We start from the raw sequence: 15,860 nt of genomic DNA on the forward strand, positions 1-15,860 counted from the left end.
CGTGCATGGAAAAAGCGCTTTCTGGTCTAGACTCAAAGTTTTTGACACACGACGTCGCTGGCCATGATCGAGCAATTCCGAGAAGATGTTGCAACCAAAACAGACCACATACCTCAGCCATTGGTCTTGTATCAATCCCAAGCGATCCGTTTCCTGGGTCACTGGGATTTTTCGTCGGACGCGGCTCCTCCAACCAAGAAGCGGTCGGCACAAATCGCGCGAATAGCAGTATACATACAACAATCAAGCTGCGGATCATGTTTGCTTGACTTCCCGTCCCATCGTAATGTGATGACTCAACCAACAGATTGGTCTGATCCTCGAATATAGAAGCCTTTGGAGCGATAATGAACTGCAAATTCCGAAGGACCGTAAACCATTGCGTTTCAAGTCCATCGAATCCTTGCAATCACGCCACGGTACTCACCTATGTGCATCTTCTTTAGACGAGACTATTCCCTCAGTTACAGCCTTTAGGCTACTGACGGATATTAGATGATGGCTTGAATAGTTGGGCTCGAGAAACAGGACATCGCTCGTTGTGACATACGACTGAGTTCAAAAGCACGAAGCTCTCCTCATCTGGCACGCTGTTTCCCAATCTCCCTGATCATCTCGCACAGTATGAAGCTTTGGGAGGCTGTTATTTGATCATCATTGCACATGCACGTACGCCAACGAAGCACCGAAGTAGCTATCTGGCCAGCCTCAGATGTATGCACAACTGATAAAGTAAGAAGCGCGTCAATCATTCTGTTTGACACATTTTAGTGGTCTCACGGCCTGGCTTGACAACGAGGTCAGTTTGTGCATTAGGAGCCATGGTGGGAACAAAGTGTGATGACCGAAGAAAGTGTTGCAGTTGGTGGATTCTCAAAGTACGGTCCGAACTCCTAGTTATAAGTAAAAGGATGTACTTTGGTAAGTGCGGCTACTTGAAGCGGAAGCGCTTGCCGATGTAAACATTCTTTCTGCCACTTCCATCTCTTTCCGCACTTCCATCCTTCCATTGCCCGACTTGACGGTTCCCTCAGAAACGATTGAGCTTGACTCAACTGAACAATAGTCCAAAGCCGAGTCTTTTATGTACCAGAAGTCTACTATGGGTTCTTGAGACTTCATCATCGAACTGACAATCTGGAGTAGACGTGTTACCCAATGCCAAGTATTCCACAGGATCTTAAATGTGCTAAATGAGCTTACATGATGTCCCTTGACACTGTTGCCTTGATTATTCGGTGTTGAGATACCTTCACGCTTCGATCCTTAACAACAACACTTCAATGACTCGCCCATCGTTCACTGCTCGATTTATAAGCGCTTCCTCACTTCCAAATCATACCTCATCAGTACAGCTTTGTTCTAAATACCTTCAACAACCATGCCGGTAGCCCTACTTCATCAGCGCCCTCAGAAGACCAAGGGCCTCTCCCAACCCACAACACCGAGACTCAGTGCTCAGGATCAATCTCAAAAGTCAGAGACTTCGGCATACAGTATGGACAGCGCGGCGAATGCCCGTCCGTTTCCTTTCTTCAAACTACCCGCCGAACTTCGAAATCAGATCTACCGCTTAGTCGTTATTACTGGGCAAAGTCTCATGATTCGAGACATGCATCTTCAGGAGTTCGAGAAGAGTCAAAACAATGGCAGCTACCGATTCAGATCCACCTACCTAGCTACAGATCATGTATGCAGCAAAAAAAGCTGGCCTGAAAGCTTGGGGACTCCGACAGTCGAGTTATGCTTGTTCAAAGGCCCAAGATACCAGCCTCTAAAGACGACTTACAAACTTGGCACCGCAATCCTTCGTAACACTATGACCACGGAGATGCTCTGCGTCAACAAACAGTCCAGAGAAGAGGTTGCGTTCATCTTCTATGGCGAGAATACCTTCCACTTCACCAGCATGAGTTCACTCATGCCTTTCATGCAAGATCGCACAGCGGAGACCCGTAAGTATATTCAACGCTTACGGCTAACGCTTACCGTCGATGACCGAGATTGGGATGTCATCTATACAGAATACGGAAGACCGGCCACTTGGAATACAGCCTTTTCAAAGCTTGTGAAGCTGCCTCATGTGAAAGTAAAGACACTGCTTGTCCGGATTGACGACAGGAAAGCAAGGATTCTCATGCATGGCTTGAACCTTCGGTCCAGGTCAATGCTTTGGCTACACAAACTCAGCAGGCTTGAGAATCTGGAAATGCTAGGTGTCAGATATGATGTCACAGAATGGAAAACCCTTCAGCACCAGCCAAACCTTTGGGGATGGTCTGGACCAACGGACGATGAGGTCAACACCCAGACCGGACATGAACTGTGGCGATTCCTTGCACCTAAGATGCTCAAGAAGCATGACGATGATCACAACCCTGATGCATTGCAACAACGTCGCATCTGGGACTTCCCCAAGACTCGGAAATCTTATCGCACCCACATCATCAAAGATTTCGATGGGCTTTATCCCGAATCCGACGCCGATGACGAGTAGTAGCTGCGTGGAGGTGGGCGCAGATTTGCCAGCTAGACGGCATGCTACGCGGCCCCGAGTTTCGCACTTCTAGGGGAAAGTGGTTCGCGAAACTGAATCAGATATCGGACTTGTAATTCCCAGTCAGGAAGGGTTTGCACATTTCGGTCGTATATGCTAGCACAATTAGTTACACACCAGACAGAGTGTTTTCCAAGGGCAGGTGAAGACGGTGATCTCTTAAGGGGTAGTAGCTGTAGCACAAAGATCTAGGGGGGGTGTCTGAGTAACTCTTACTTATGGATGTGAGGATTTTCAAGGGGCATGAAACGTTTCATCACTCAGCAAGAACCCGACATCTCAATATCTTGCACTCTCTTCTCTTCACTTCCCTTCGTTGTTCAACCGAGGCCAATGCAGCATATTCAGTATCTTGCTCCCGCCCACATACCAACTAAAAGAAATTGCGCAACGGTTTCCTGAATTCTGAAGCTATCCAGTTTGCTTCCGCGATTTTGTCAGTCCCAGCGGGGCACTTCGATTTCCAAGATTCTACGACAATCCTGACGGAGAAATCTTCGCCGGCTTTTGCCCAACTAGGAAAGCCCGAAGTTTGCAAGCGCGAGCACAACAAGCAATGCGACCCTTGAAAAGATTCCGTGAGACTGACTGGTGGTCACGTTGGTCAAACTTTCATGACCATATGATACTGTTAGACTTTCCGTCTGCTCAAGCACCCCCATTGGCCCCACCCACCTCCTTTCCCTCCACAACCTTCTTCAATTCCTCCACCTGCTCCCTCAGCGCCCTAACCTCCAACACCGCAACATCGGTCTCAACGTTCGGCCTCGTACTCTCCACCCTCTTCGTCCACCCCTCGGCCTCAAGATCCAACTCCCCACTCATCTGCTCCCACTCCTGCACCTCGTCCTCATCGCTCTCCCCATTCCTTCGATTCCTTTTAACCTTATACGCCTGCTTTGTCTCCAACCACGCTGTTATCAACAGCAGCGGTGAATACACGACACCCATTACGTAATTGTTGAGGCGCTCGTAGCGAGGAGAGGACATCCACCACTCGAAGGGAATGATTAGGAGGAAGACTTCTATGAGGTTGAAGGGGGCGATGAAGACGTTTTCGTCGGGAGCACGGACGAATTGCATAGTTTTCTGTGAAAAGAGGGCCATGTATTCGTCGACGGCGTTGTCGGTTATGTCGGCGTAGGCGGAGTTGTACAGAGCGATGAGGATGTTGAGGAGCACTGGCGTGTGTTAGCACGGAGAAGGCGGATCTTACCGGAGCATGTTAGTCGGTAAGGGTACGGCACTCACCAACCATCACCACGAATGTGAAGATGTAATAGAGTATCAACCCAAAGGGTGGCGCGAACTTGTCGAACCCCTCAAAGTCGGGACTCTGCATCACGCTGTTCAACATTGCTTTGAAGATGAAGCCCGTCACATACGAGTTGTCGTCCACCTGATCCAGACCAATGAATGCTTGAAGGAATCCGACCATGACAATGATAAGCAGCGCAAAGAAAATGAGCGATTCCTTCATCATCATTTTCAGCACGACTAGCATAGCGCCAAAGAACCGGAATGTATCTAAGTAAAGAAGCAGACGCATCCAAAACATAGGCGCGGAGAAAGCGAGGAAATTATAGCTGAGCTCGTTGAACTTGTGCCGTTGGCCCGCATCGTCGTTGACAGGATGGCCTAGAGCGATGACACGGGTCACAAAGGAGACGCAAAGAAGGGCATAAAGTGTGCTGTTGAACACGTTCCAAAACCCGATGTAGTAGCGGCCTACTTTCCAAAACTTAGCGATTTCATCGAACATGAATCCTGCCGTCATGATATAGAGTACTCCTTCCACAACATCTAGATCTCCGGTGCTATTTATGGTGTTGATGGCGGCGGTGTAGAGAGCAAGGTAAAAGAGGGAGAAGAAGATTTGCACGGCGTTTTGATATACCGGAGCGCGCATGCGGTCAGGATCGAAGTGATCCCAGTATTTGGTGTTAGCTTTTTGGGTCCAGGGAATGAAGTTGGAGGGGTATTGATCATCTTGAACGAGCCAGCCGCGCCAGAGGTAGGTGATGCATTTCTGGTAGCCTGAGCTGCCAATGACACGCAGAGCATGCAGGTCAACAGCACGTTCGACAGCATTGGCGGGCTCCGTGGGCTCGCCTCGAATCAGGATCGAGTAGCGCTTCAGCAACAGGTCTTGCAGTAGATAATCCTGATCCTCTTCCAGCTCAATAAGCTGTTTCGCTAGCATTTCGCAGGCCGTGGCGCGCACATTGTGGAGATCTGCATCCCATAATTCCAGTATTGCCTGCCGTCTGAACCAGCGATAGCAGACTAGTAGACAGTATACCACGCATGCTTCGTGCTCTTTCCCGCCTGCTGACTTGGCTGTTGCGATCACCTTCCGCGTAATGACTGGGGAATTGGCTTTTGTGACTTTGAACTCTTCGAGTTCGCAGGGAATGATTTGCTCGATCTGGTACTTCAGACGGAGCGCGACTTTTGTGACGGCTTCTGGGGGCATGGCGGAGGGGATGACTTCGTTTCGATTGGTGGGGAGGACTGCATAAACCATTAGCCATTGAGCACCGACATTGCTTGGAAAAGAGGCATATACTTACGGCGGCGCATCTCCTCTCGTAGACCGCGGCGGTCTTGGCTGTTCAAGCCAAAGAGCTTGTTCCACTGCACCATCTCACCTGTTTGGCTGGAGAGTCAATTGAGCAAGTCGGCAGGTATAGCAGAGATATTGAGATGACCAGGCTCTCTGGAGGAATGAAAAGAGCTATGTGACAACAGATGAGACCTCAACAGAGGTGCTCTGCTTATTGAAAGCCTCTTCATCTGGAGTTGCGTCCGTCGCCTTGGCTCGGTCTTGGCTTGCGATCGCCGGATAGCCAGAGTGAAAACTTGACTGCAGCCCTATTCGAATTTGACATGCCCAAAGTTGTGCAAACAGTCATACCACTTCCCAAATTCTTTAACCTCGATGCGCAGCACCTCAACAGCTTGAAGAACCATCTTACGCGACCCAGAAAATACTGGCGACAGATGATACAGCGTAGCCAAGCCAACATTTTCCAGCCCGAACAATCTTGAAACCGCAAATCAAAAACGCAAGCTCACAGTAGAACAGAGAAGATGTCTCTCACCAACTGCCGGTTCTACGAGAACCGATACCCCGACATCGATGAATTCGTTATGGTCAATGTATGATAGCATATATCTCTCCTCCCCACCCCTACCAGAGCCCTGCTAACTTCGCGCACAGGTTAAACAAGTAAGCCCTCCTTCGTTCTAAAACACCACACCATGACTCACAAGTCCATAGATCGCAGAAATGGGCGCCTACGTCAAACTCCTCGAATACGACAACATCGACGGCATGATACTACTCTCCGAGCTCTCCCGACGGCGTATCAGGAGTATACAAAAGCTGATCCGGGTGGGGCGAAACGAGGTAGTCGTCGTACTACGAGTGGACAAAGAGAAGGGCTACATCGATCTGTCCAAGCGAAGAGTGTCACCGGAAGATATTGTCAAGTGCGAGGAGAGGTTCAACAAGGGAAAAATGGTCGCAAGTATCATGCGCCATGTAGCTGAGAAGACCAAGACGCCGATGGAGACGCTGTATCAGGATATTGGATGGCCGTTGAATAAGAAATATGGACATGCGGTTGATGCGTTCAAGCTTTCGATAACGTGAGCCAATATTGCCCTACTTCTAAACCGTACTTTCTATCTATTCCCGTCTGCTCCTGTGCACTTTTGAGATATGCTAAGTTATTTTACTTTAGCAACCCAGACGTCTGGGCCGAAGTTACCTTCCCCTCAGACGTGGTAAAAACTGAACTTCAATCCTACATATCCAAGCGCCTAACACCTCAACCCACAAAAGTCCGCGCCGACGTCGAAGTGACCTGTTTCGGCTACGAAGGCATCGACGCAGTGAAGAACGCGCTGCGGGCCGCCGAAGCCCAAAATACCGCCACTCATACACCCTCGAAAACAGCTGACGGCCTCGACATACCCCGCCCCAACGAAGCTACTGTCAAGGTGAAGTTGGTGAGCCCGCCGTTGTATGTGCTCACGAGTCAGTGTCTCGAGAAGAGCACGGGGATCGCTTGTCTGGAGAGGGCGATTAAAGAGATTGAAGGGAATATCAGGGCGAATGGAGGTGGATGTGTTACGAGGATGGCGCCAAAGGCGGTGACGGAGAACGATGATGCGGAGTTGCAAGCGCTGATGGAGAAGAGGGAGAGGGAGAACGCGGAGGTCAGTGGAGATGAGAGTATTAGCGAAAGCGACGAGGGGGTTGTTGCTGAGACGATTTGATGAAACCATGGCTATGGGGTTGGTGGTGTTGAGGTGGGCCTGCATGCAGGTATGAAAAGTCAAGATCCATCAGGATGAGACGTGTGCTTTTCATGAGTAAAATGCTAAGTTGCCTTTCAACATGCCGAGAGTGGAAAGTGCCGGTGATTCCTGTGAGTGGAGTCTTTCTCGGATCCAGTCGTACCTAGTCCTCCATAGAAGAGCCTTCCTCCATGCTCATCTGAATCAGCCGGAAGGTCTGATCTTTGGTGCCGTGAAAGGCCCAGTCCTCTCTCTCATTTGAGCCAGGCACCTCGAGCAATTCGCATGCAGACCCAATGCGTGTACAATTCACACATTCGTAAACGTTCCTAGGTCGTTTGAATCTTCGCACCGAAACGCAGCTTCGACTGATCGGGACCTCCGATTATGGACACACTACTCGCACGATTGCATAAGCTCGTGCAGGATGACTGCCACGGGGGTGCAAAGGTGATTCATTACAAGGCGTCAAGAATTGGTAAGAAGCAACGCTTGGCCCGTCGCACATGATCGACCAAAGACTTTGTTCCACCACCGCTCCTTCTTATAGGATCGAAGTCTTTACATTCTGAAGAGGACATTTTGAAGGGAAGTCTACTTTTCGATGAGAGCTCAACTTACCCATGGCTAGTCCTCCTATTCCTATTCAAAGCAGTCCTAATACGCAATGCCAACTACCACCAAGGGTCCCATCACACACTACGCATGAACAGCCGAAGCATCACCCTTGCCAATCTCCACTTGCTCCTCCACTTCTCCCCAATCTCCCTCACCCAGTCCCTCGCCTCCTGCGAAACGTAAAAACGCCCCCTATTCATCTCCGCCAACACGAGCGCATCCGACACTCTAGCTTCCACGAACTTCCCCATTCCCATCTCCGAGAAGGCGACGCGGAGTTGGATGTTGAGACCGAAGTTCTCTGCCGCCTAGACATTCGGCATTTTCTTACCGCGGTAGGTTTCGTTCAGGAGAAGGATGTCGGGTTGGTCGGGGAGCGGCTGGTCTGTGAGAATGTGGATGGTTTGAAGCACTTGCATGAGGGCTGAGGCGCTTTCGTAGAAGTCGTCCCCTTGCTCTGAGGCTCGTAAGTGCGAGCGGGGTTGGGCGCTGAGGGTGGTTATGGTGTTGAGTGTTTCGTATGGGGATTCGGGAGAGGAGGCCAGCCGGGGGGCGATGGAGAAAGAGGGTGTCGACGGCGGCGGCGAAGAGAGCGAGGAGGATGAGGAGGACGGTGCTCTATCGGTGTTACAACAGCGGTATGGTAAGATGCGAAAGAAGGGGACATACTCTGCCGCTGGGCTCAGAGGGTTCGAAGCTGTTCTATTTGACGGGGACGACATCTTGCTGCATAGGTATCAACAAACGAATTTTAGGGAAGAATTCTATCCTCGCCGTAGTTACACAGGGGCACGTTCTTGATCAGTCTAACGTTAGTGTTGTTGGGTTAAAAGTCACCAAAAGAAGCAGCAGCAGACCTTACACCCGATCGATGAGTAATTGCTCACAAGGCATAGCGACAGCGCGATCTAAGCGACAGGAGACTGTGGGTATTGGGTGTGATCGGCTCCGCCAGCACAAATGCATTTGTCTGACCAAGTGCACGATTCAGTCACAGGCGGTAGTCTATTCATACGTCCCATTACCCAAGAACCACATGGAGTTTGGAATTTGCCCCCAATAGTTGTGCTCCTTTGGACAGAGATTCGGCTGCCAAATCAGATTGCACTTGTCAAAATCAATCTGGTGGAATCCAGGGGGGAGAAGGAACAGTCCTTTCACAATATTCGTCTTGATTATCTGACAACCATATCTTTATCTTCACCAGGCAGAGGTAAGTCGACATTGAAGAAGCAGTTGGCCAAAAAGAAATTGCCGGTTGTGGGTCAATCTCGACAAGATCAAGGGATTCCTAGGCGTCCAAAAGCGTTTGAGAACAACGAGGGATTATAACTCGGCGGCGGCGAGGTGAGGAGCATCGTCCAAACCTCTGCCCAGCACTAAGTCGACACAGTACTTTTTTCGACCTTCGATATTCTCATTGTCAAAAAAAGAAAGGCCAATCGGCCGGCAAGCGCTTGCGCAAAACGTGCACGGTGTTGGTTGGGGACAGCTTGCATCTCGTAGACAAGGGAACAACTTTAGTACTTTGGCATTGGAAGAACTCCTACAAAAGGCCCGTTCATAAGTTTTCGTGGTTTTACTCTTCAAGCCATCTTGAGTACTCATCAACTCCGCCAAGTCTTTTGATCACCAGCCCGAGCCTGACGCTGTGCCAAAAAAGAGATCGTCGGGCAACTTCAAACCAATAGCGGGAATGAGGTCTACCGTGAACACTTGACAGCATCGAAAACGGCCCATTCAAGCCAATCTCCAAAAGAGACACCCTCCCTCTGGTACTAGTACGTGGCCAAAAAGTGCACACCCACCATCCAACTAAACAATCTTCTCCCCACCAATCTTCAATCAAATGCGGCATCAGAGACTCATAGATCCTAGTCGCAAATTTCGTCCCTCTCGAACGCTCTCCCCTCCTCTTCAACATCATACAACTCCATCCTCGAGCGTAACCTGTCGACTTCACGATAGGGTCCACATCTCCCGTCCACCCACCAGAGAATCCCGTGGCCGGAACCAAGCCCGTGAAGACAGCAAAAGTCCGCCGACGCGAAGTTACACAAATATGTCCTTCCAGACAACCCTTCCTTCCAGCCTCGTCGCGCACCAAGTACGCCCTCCAGTGTCTCAACTCCGACACACAAACCCAAGCTGCGCATAGCCTTGAGCGAGCTGTCACGGCGGTCCTTTAGGAGTGCAACGATGGGATTGCCGTAGAACACGGATGCCGCGTCCTTTCGGGTCTGCGGGTTCAGGGTCAGCGTGGCGGCAGAGGGTATTGGTGCTTGGAGTTTTCTGTTCCAGCTCTGGAGATGGTACGGAGGCTTGACGTTTTTGCGGTTGTTATCGAGCAGGGACAATTTGACGGATTTACAACGGTACGTCCGGGGAACCGGGAAGTTATGTGAAAATTTTGGGTTCGGGATGGAAAAGTTTGTTGCATCCAAATGCCTAGTCTGGATTTCCAATTGAGGTACATCTGCATAATTAATGTCTCCTATCATAAGTCCCATAACTCGTTAATCATGCTCTAAAGCTCCACGACCTCAACATCTCACTCTCGATTTCAATGGCCTATGGGGACAGACATCTCGCTGCTCTTCGACCTTTCCGCGATGATGTCCTTGCGATCCTTCCTCAATTGTCGGGCGTAGCTGACACCGAAACCATGCTGGAAGACCTCTCCTATTTCCTCAAGCGTCAAGCCTGATACTTCAGGGTAGAAGAAGTAGATCAAAACCCAGCCGATGCCGCAGATGGCGGCATAGAAGCCAAACGCGCCGGATGGGGTCATGCTCTTCATCATGGTGAGGAAGGTCGACGAGACGATGATGTTGGAACCCCAGCAGGAACTGTTATGCGCGTCAGCTGCGAGTGTCTCGAGAAGTCGGCGAGGCTGAAGTTACTAACCAAGTCAGGAACATTGTGCCCATCGCACGCACTTCCATGGGAAAGAAATCGGTCGACATCCACGCTGTGTTACCTACTGAGGCCCCATAGAAGAAGACGAACCAAATAATGAAGATGAGCACGACGATTGCTGGCGCCGAGACAGTAGTCGCTTCGAGAACGAGAGTGTGAGTGTTGACCGGAATGAAGTGGAAGGCTACGGCGACAGCGAGCAGCCCAGCAGACATTCCCCAAACAGTGCAGATCAGAACCCGACGACGACCAACAGGGTCCACAGTCATCATGTTGACCCAAGTCATGATAAAGTTGACACCAGCAACGACCAAGCCGACAGCCACAGGGTTGGAGAAACCGACCAAGGCAAAGAGGGTTGAAGAGTAGTACATGAGTGTATTGAAACCGGACATCTGGGAAATCACCATCAGGCCACAAGCGCAGACGAGAGCACGGAAATTCGCTGGATTGGTATGAAGTTTCTTGACCTTGGACCACCGAGTCTCGTTCTCGTTGAGTGCCTTGGACTCCTCAGTGGCCGCAGCGATGAGAGCAACCTTGGCGTGGACTTGTTCAGGCGAAGCTTGCTTGTAGATCCGTTGGATGACCCTGGTTGCCTCCTCGATCTTTCCGTGGTAGATCAATTGCCGTGGGGACTCTGGGCAAAAGGGCAAGATACACGCGAGGATGATGGCAGGGACTGCACCAAGACCGACCATATATCGCCAGCCGTGGGTGACATGAGCAAAGGCCGCGCCAATCCCGTACGAAACAACTTGGCCACCAGTAATGCTCATATTGTTTAGCCCGATCATGCGGCCGCGTACTTTCGTTGGAGCAATTTCGGCAATGTACAAGGGAACCACCATGGCGGCAGATCCCACGCCAAAGCCCACAACGAGACGTCCAACGGCCATTTGAGCAATGGTGTAGGAAGCGGCTTGGAGGATAGCACCGATGGTGAAGAGACAGCACCTGAATAGATCAGTACCAAAACGAACCTAATCGCTGCACAGGTTCATGCTTACCCAGCATAGATCGCAACCTTTCTACCGTATCTGTCGGCAGTCAAGCCAGCAATGATGGCTCCAATGAAAGCACCACCCGAGCAAAGCGAAGTGATCAGTTCCTTTTCGTTCGCAGAAGCTGTGTGGTGATTGAGGTCTGTACCGAGATAGACAAGGACTGCCGAAATGATACCGGTGTCGTACCCGAATAGGGAGCCAGCAATGGACGCCGCACCTGCGACAAGCCAGACGAATGGACCAGTGTTTACATTCTCGATTGAGTCATTTCCATCTTGATCAGACACCTCGACGTGCGTAGTATCGGGAAAGACCATGATATTGTCAACTTTGTCACAGCTGGCCATGGTGAAGGTGTTGTGATGTTGGGTGGAAGGTTGTTGGATCATTGAGAAGAAGAACGGCTGTGAAGTCTACTAAAGTATGTAAAATACTAGCCGCCAGCCCTACAAGGAAGGCCTGTGCTCTGTCGAAGCTTGCACGTGCAATGCTTTCTCTTTGGGGCAAGTTGCGGGGGAGGTCAGTGAGCGTGTCAGTAGGTCAAAGCTCGAGATCGGCGTGGCGGAGAAGTATGGATGCCGGACGTGTTTAGGCTAGTCCCAACAGTGTTATTAGTTCCTATAATTGTTGATCGCTGATGGGCTATGGAGGGGGGAGAAGATGTATGCTTTTGGCCCCATCGTGGAACAGATGTCAGTGGTAGCACACAGCGTCATAGTCCAATCCCCACCCGTCACCGTATTGCATATCAGCGGGCTAGGTTCGATCAGATAGCAGAAACGCCCAATTAGTACAGAAAGCACGCATTAGCGACGGGGTCTTCGGCTGCCGTGTAGACCACCGCTGCGGGGAGTTTCCGGAGATCTGGGGTAGACGCTTCGGCCGCAAGATGCTTGATGCCTAGTCCCGGAGTCTGCCAATCAGGTCACGGCCGCTATATTTCTTCCGGTCACAGGACACCAACCCTCCGCGAGTGAGGGGAAAAGTTCCCTCACGTGTTTCAACGGAAAGCCCGTGGCCTCATGTCATCGTCAGGCGACGGCCATGGCTTCAACAGGCAGTATCTCTTCTGATCGCCTTTCCGACATTGGGATTGGCAATTGTCGACGATGTGTTGCGGCACCACGCGGCAGATCAAGGTTGCTGTTATTATAGGAGTCTCGAAAGACTGCTTAGATCGTTCTTCTTCGGAAATGCTCGAAGGGTCTGGGACTTTCGGGAACGGTTTCCGGACTCGTGGATTGAGGCTCATATGCCAGAAACTTCAAGCCGGAGCCGCAGGAGCGCCGAGGCTCTCTTTGATGCCGGATCGTCGAGGATGACAATGCGAAGCGTCAGCCCACAGGGATGGTCTAAGAGCAGAATAGGCTTCATCAGTCCCCAATGAGAAGCCTGACTTCTTCCAGCGCGGTCGCAAGGGATCAACAATTCCTTTCCCCCTACTGAACACTCAAAGTTCTGATTCGATCCCCAGATCAGGAGTTTCTCTGCCCCGGCTGAACCCCCGAACGCCATATTCCATACCTGTATCAGGGTTCTCTTCCAGCGGACGATTATCTCGACTCCAGAGTCGACCTCCAAAATAGGACTTTCCCTTCAGCGTCTGAAATCCAGACTCGGTCCACGGTGAACTCTGGAACATCCGACCGAGTCCTGAGCTCTGGCATTGTTATCGCTTCGATTACGATACCCTTGTTGAACATAGCATCCAATCAATTTCCGTCACATTGTAAAAACCGCTTGTGCAGATCGTGCCCGCGGACCCGGAAAAGGATGGTATCCCTACCAAGGTCCGACCTTGGCATCAGCCAGCGCCTCAGGATTGAAAGGCTTTTTCGAAAGGGAGGACTCCTGTGAAGTTGAAATTCGTCATGGGTGAAAACATTCAGCATGAATACCCCATTGAAATCCTTCGACACATCATTATGATAGCATTACCTCTCAAGACTTGGAGCGAAACCTAACGCATCATCGGGAAGTTTTTAGATCAAAAAAGGGTCAGGAGGTTGTTGGAGTGGCAATGGGGTGTGCATGATGAATGTTAGACAAAACACACACACACACACTCTCTCTCTCAAAGTATGTTTTCAAACATATTGAATACAGATTGACATCAGGACGTGGCCCGGCCTGCAAATGATCCATTTGTCTATGCTGGCTATATATCCTCATATACACTTGCCCACACCTCAATTCTAGACCCTTCAATCCCTCCTGCCTTGTGTTCCTCTATGAACCGCCCTCAATATCAAAGCAACTCCGGTCGCGCTTGGGCATAATCGGAGACTTCGATAGGATCGCGGGTCGGTCCTCCGAGTCAAATGGTTCAGGAAGCAGAGTTACGAACTCAGCCAGCATTACGCGTATGCCCTTTGAGTACCACGGACCTCCCGATTGCTAGGTATCATACATCAGGGCGTTACAGGACTCCGGGCCCTTCTCTCCCGAAAGCGCCTGAAAGATCGCACCGTCTATCAAAAGCGTAAATTTGCCTATGACGTTTAAGACCCTCGCATGGACGTGGTTCCACGTATAGAAGGCGGCCTCCGAGTAGTCTGCTGGGGTGAAGAAGTCTCGAAAGTTGTAGCTGTAGCCTAGCTCGGCTCTATCGAAGTCGTTGGTGCTCATCATCGTCCAGTTGAGCACTTCCTCCAACTGCACTAGCTCGAGCGCGTCCATTGACATGATCATCTTGTAGGGCGTTGATCGAGGTACTAACGTAGCTAATGTCCAGATTCGGTGGTATGCCTTGATGAAGTCACGTCGTGTAGTGGGAGTGATGGCGGCCTCTGCTGAGGATTGGCCGGAGACGAATTTTACAAAAATTGACAGGGCTTCGTCCGCGTTGCTTACCCTGTCTATGATGGCCCGGGTTCTTGCAATGGCAGTGTCGCGCTTGTCGCCGCGAAGAATGGTCTCTCTGACTTCAATGGAGGCGGAGAGATATTCGTAGACTTGATGGGTACATTCGATGCTTTGTTGAATGATGGCGTAGGAAACCTGGTCTATGTCTTGTTGCCAAACCGCTTGGAACTTGTGAGATGTTTTGCTGAGGTTTTTCGCGGAGGGAAAGTCTTCGATAGAACGAAAGACCTGGCTGATGAGTTCGGGGGCAAGGTCGGTGGTTGAGGCTGTAGGCACTGTGTGTGTTGGAAATCCTGGGTAGTGTCAACCTCGATCTTCGTCAGTGATTAATTAAAGGTCTCTAGAGGAACTGGTCACTAAGCGAAATCGGAGCTGTGCTTGAGATGCAATCGGTGCGAGTATACAATTTGGGTAGATGTTGCTATGTTGAGGGGCCGAAATCTTTGAAATGGAAAGAGACAAGTTTCTGTCATGAGAGATAGAAAAGTAAGTCTGTCACACTTATGAGCCCCGGCATTGACAGTGCTGAAATGGTGTTGAACTTTGTTGCGTGGAGAAATCAACAGCTACCTAGATCTTCTCCTGAAGTGACATGAGGAGTATTCGCACGGAACCTGAGGCATGGCTTAGCCTCAAGCTGACGTTTAGAATCTTGTTCGATCGACCAGATTGTGACGTTAAGAATGTTCAAGCGCGGTCTGAGATTTGAAGCCTTGAGAATAAGTTTGAACGTATTATTTGCTGTAACATTCCCGCCAAGATTCAAACCCCTTTTATTGCCCTAGATTAGCAACCTGATGCAGGTTACCGAGGCAAATGAAGCAATCAATCAAGGTACTACATCAAAGCTAGAGTTGTTCTATTTAAATATCTCAAGAACGGTTTGGCCAGGGGAAAATCAGTAAGTCTACACGAGCCAGCACCAGAATGTGGGCTGCAGATCTGTATGGCGGGATCGTGCTTCGTCTTAGTCCTTGGGTTCCTTGACCGATATCCGCCTGCGGAGGGAAAGAGATTCTCAGAGCGCTATCTATCTAGTCGCATCTATTTATCAGTTCACTAGTCAATAAATGGGTCTGGACAATCTGTTAATAGATCAGTAGACTCAGTGTTGCTAAGCTCCAATTCAGATCAAACATGGAAGCAGAAACGGCGATGCGTCAATATATCATATATTTTCAGAGATTTCTGAGTCCAGCTCGTGAAGATGGTGAAGGGGTGCGGAGCGAATCAAAGTGATGCCACGACTGACAAGAGGGGAAGCTGGAAACACGCCGCAAATCCTGGCCGAAAAGGTTATGAGGTATTTATGCAAGTGGACTCATCCGTCTTGCTTCTGGCGGGGTTTGCGATTCCAGCTCTCTCGCGTGTTGCTAGAGCGACCTCATCATAGGGCAATACATGGAGCCTGTGTTCTTTGAGTGTCGCAAGAGTACCCGTCTTACAACATATCCCACCCCGAAACCCCCAGCGATGCGTACGCAACTCGCCAATTTATTACAGGGGTGTCTTGTCCGGAAACGACATATCTCGAGTCCATCAGGGTAGCCGATTCGGCGACTTGCATTTACAGGATTCAATCTAGC

The 15,860-nt window shown here is 50.3% G+C and overlaps 6 protein-coding genes across 6 annotated transcripts; 2 read left to right on the forward strand and 4 right to left on the reverse strand.

The window, feature by feature from the left end:
* Nucleotides 1-1,381: 1,381 nt before the first annotated feature.
* Nucleotides 1,382-2,497, forward strand: HO133_002865 (uncharacterized protein; the record flags this gene model as incomplete). The annotated part of the gene is made up of 1 exon (XM_037293790.1): nucleotides 1,382-2,497. One exon carries the CDS (start codon nucleotides 1,382-1,384, stop codon nucleotides 2,495-2,497), a length of 1,116 nt encoding a protein of 371 aa, XP_037149868.1.
* Nucleotides 2,498-3,205: 708 nt separating this feature from the next.
* Nucleotides 3,206-5,203, reverse strand: HO133_002866 (uncharacterized protein; the record flags this gene model as incomplete). Its single annotated transcript, XM_037293791.1, has 3 exons — nucleotides 3,206-3,738; nucleotides 3,809-5,071; nucleotides 5,131-5,203. The coding sequence occupies 3 exons, from the start codon at nucleotides 5,201-5,203 to the stop codon at nucleotides 3,206-3,208; spliced, it is 1,869 nt and encodes a 622-aa protein (XP_037149869.1).
* Nucleotides 5,204-5,650: 447 nt separating this feature from the next.
* HO133_002867 (uncharacterized protein) lies at nucleotides 5,651-6,844 on the forward strand (the record flags this gene model as incomplete). The annotated part of the gene is made up of 4 exons (XM_037293792.1): nucleotides 5,651-5,719; nucleotides 5,781-5,789; nucleotides 5,841-6,211; nucleotides 6,307-6,844. The coding sequence occupies 4 exons, from the start codon at nucleotides 5,651-5,653 to the stop codon at nucleotides 6,842-6,844; spliced, it is 987 nt and encodes a 328-aa protein (XP_037149870.1).
* A 713-nt stretch (nucleotides 6,845-7,557) lies between these two features.
* HO133_002868 (uncharacterized protein) lies at nucleotides 7,558-8,205 on the reverse strand (the record flags this gene model as incomplete). Its single annotated transcript, XM_037293793.1, has 2 exons — nucleotides 7,558-7,784; nucleotides 7,815-8,205. 2 exons carry the CDS (start codon nucleotides 8,203-8,205, stop codon nucleotides 7,558-7,560), a joined length of 618 nt encoding a protein of 205 aa, XP_037149871.1.
* A 1,841-nt stretch (nucleotides 8,206-10,046) lies between these two features.
* Nucleotides 10,047-11,756, reverse strand: HO133_002869 (uncharacterized protein; the record flags this gene model as incomplete). Its single annotated transcript, XM_037293794.1, has 3 exons — nucleotides 10,047-10,332; nucleotides 10,391-11,359; nucleotides 11,413-11,756. 3 exons carry the CDS (start codon nucleotides 11,754-11,756, stop codon nucleotides 10,047-10,049), a joined length of 1,599 nt encoding a protein of 532 aa, XP_037149872.1.
* A 2,050-nt stretch (nucleotides 11,757-13,806) lies between these two features.
* On the reverse strand, nucleotides 13,807-14,791 carry HO133_002870 (uncharacterized protein; the record flags this gene model as incomplete). The annotated part of the gene is made up of 2 exons (XM_037293795.1): nucleotides 13,807-14,567; nucleotides 14,776-14,791. 2 exons carry the CDS (start codon nucleotides 14,789-14,791, stop codon nucleotides 13,807-13,809), a joined length of 777 nt encoding a protein of 258 aa, XP_037149873.1.
* Nucleotides 14,792-15,860: the final 1,069 nt, after the last annotated feature.

This window comes from Letharia lupina, assembly GCF_014066315.1.
Source record: "Letharia lupina isolate WasteWater1 chromosome Unknown contig_16, whole genome shotgun sequence".
NCBI classification, from domain to species: domain Eukaryota; kingdom Fungi; phylum Ascomycota; class Lecanoromycetes; order Lecanorales; family Parmeliaceae; genus Letharia; species Letharia lupina.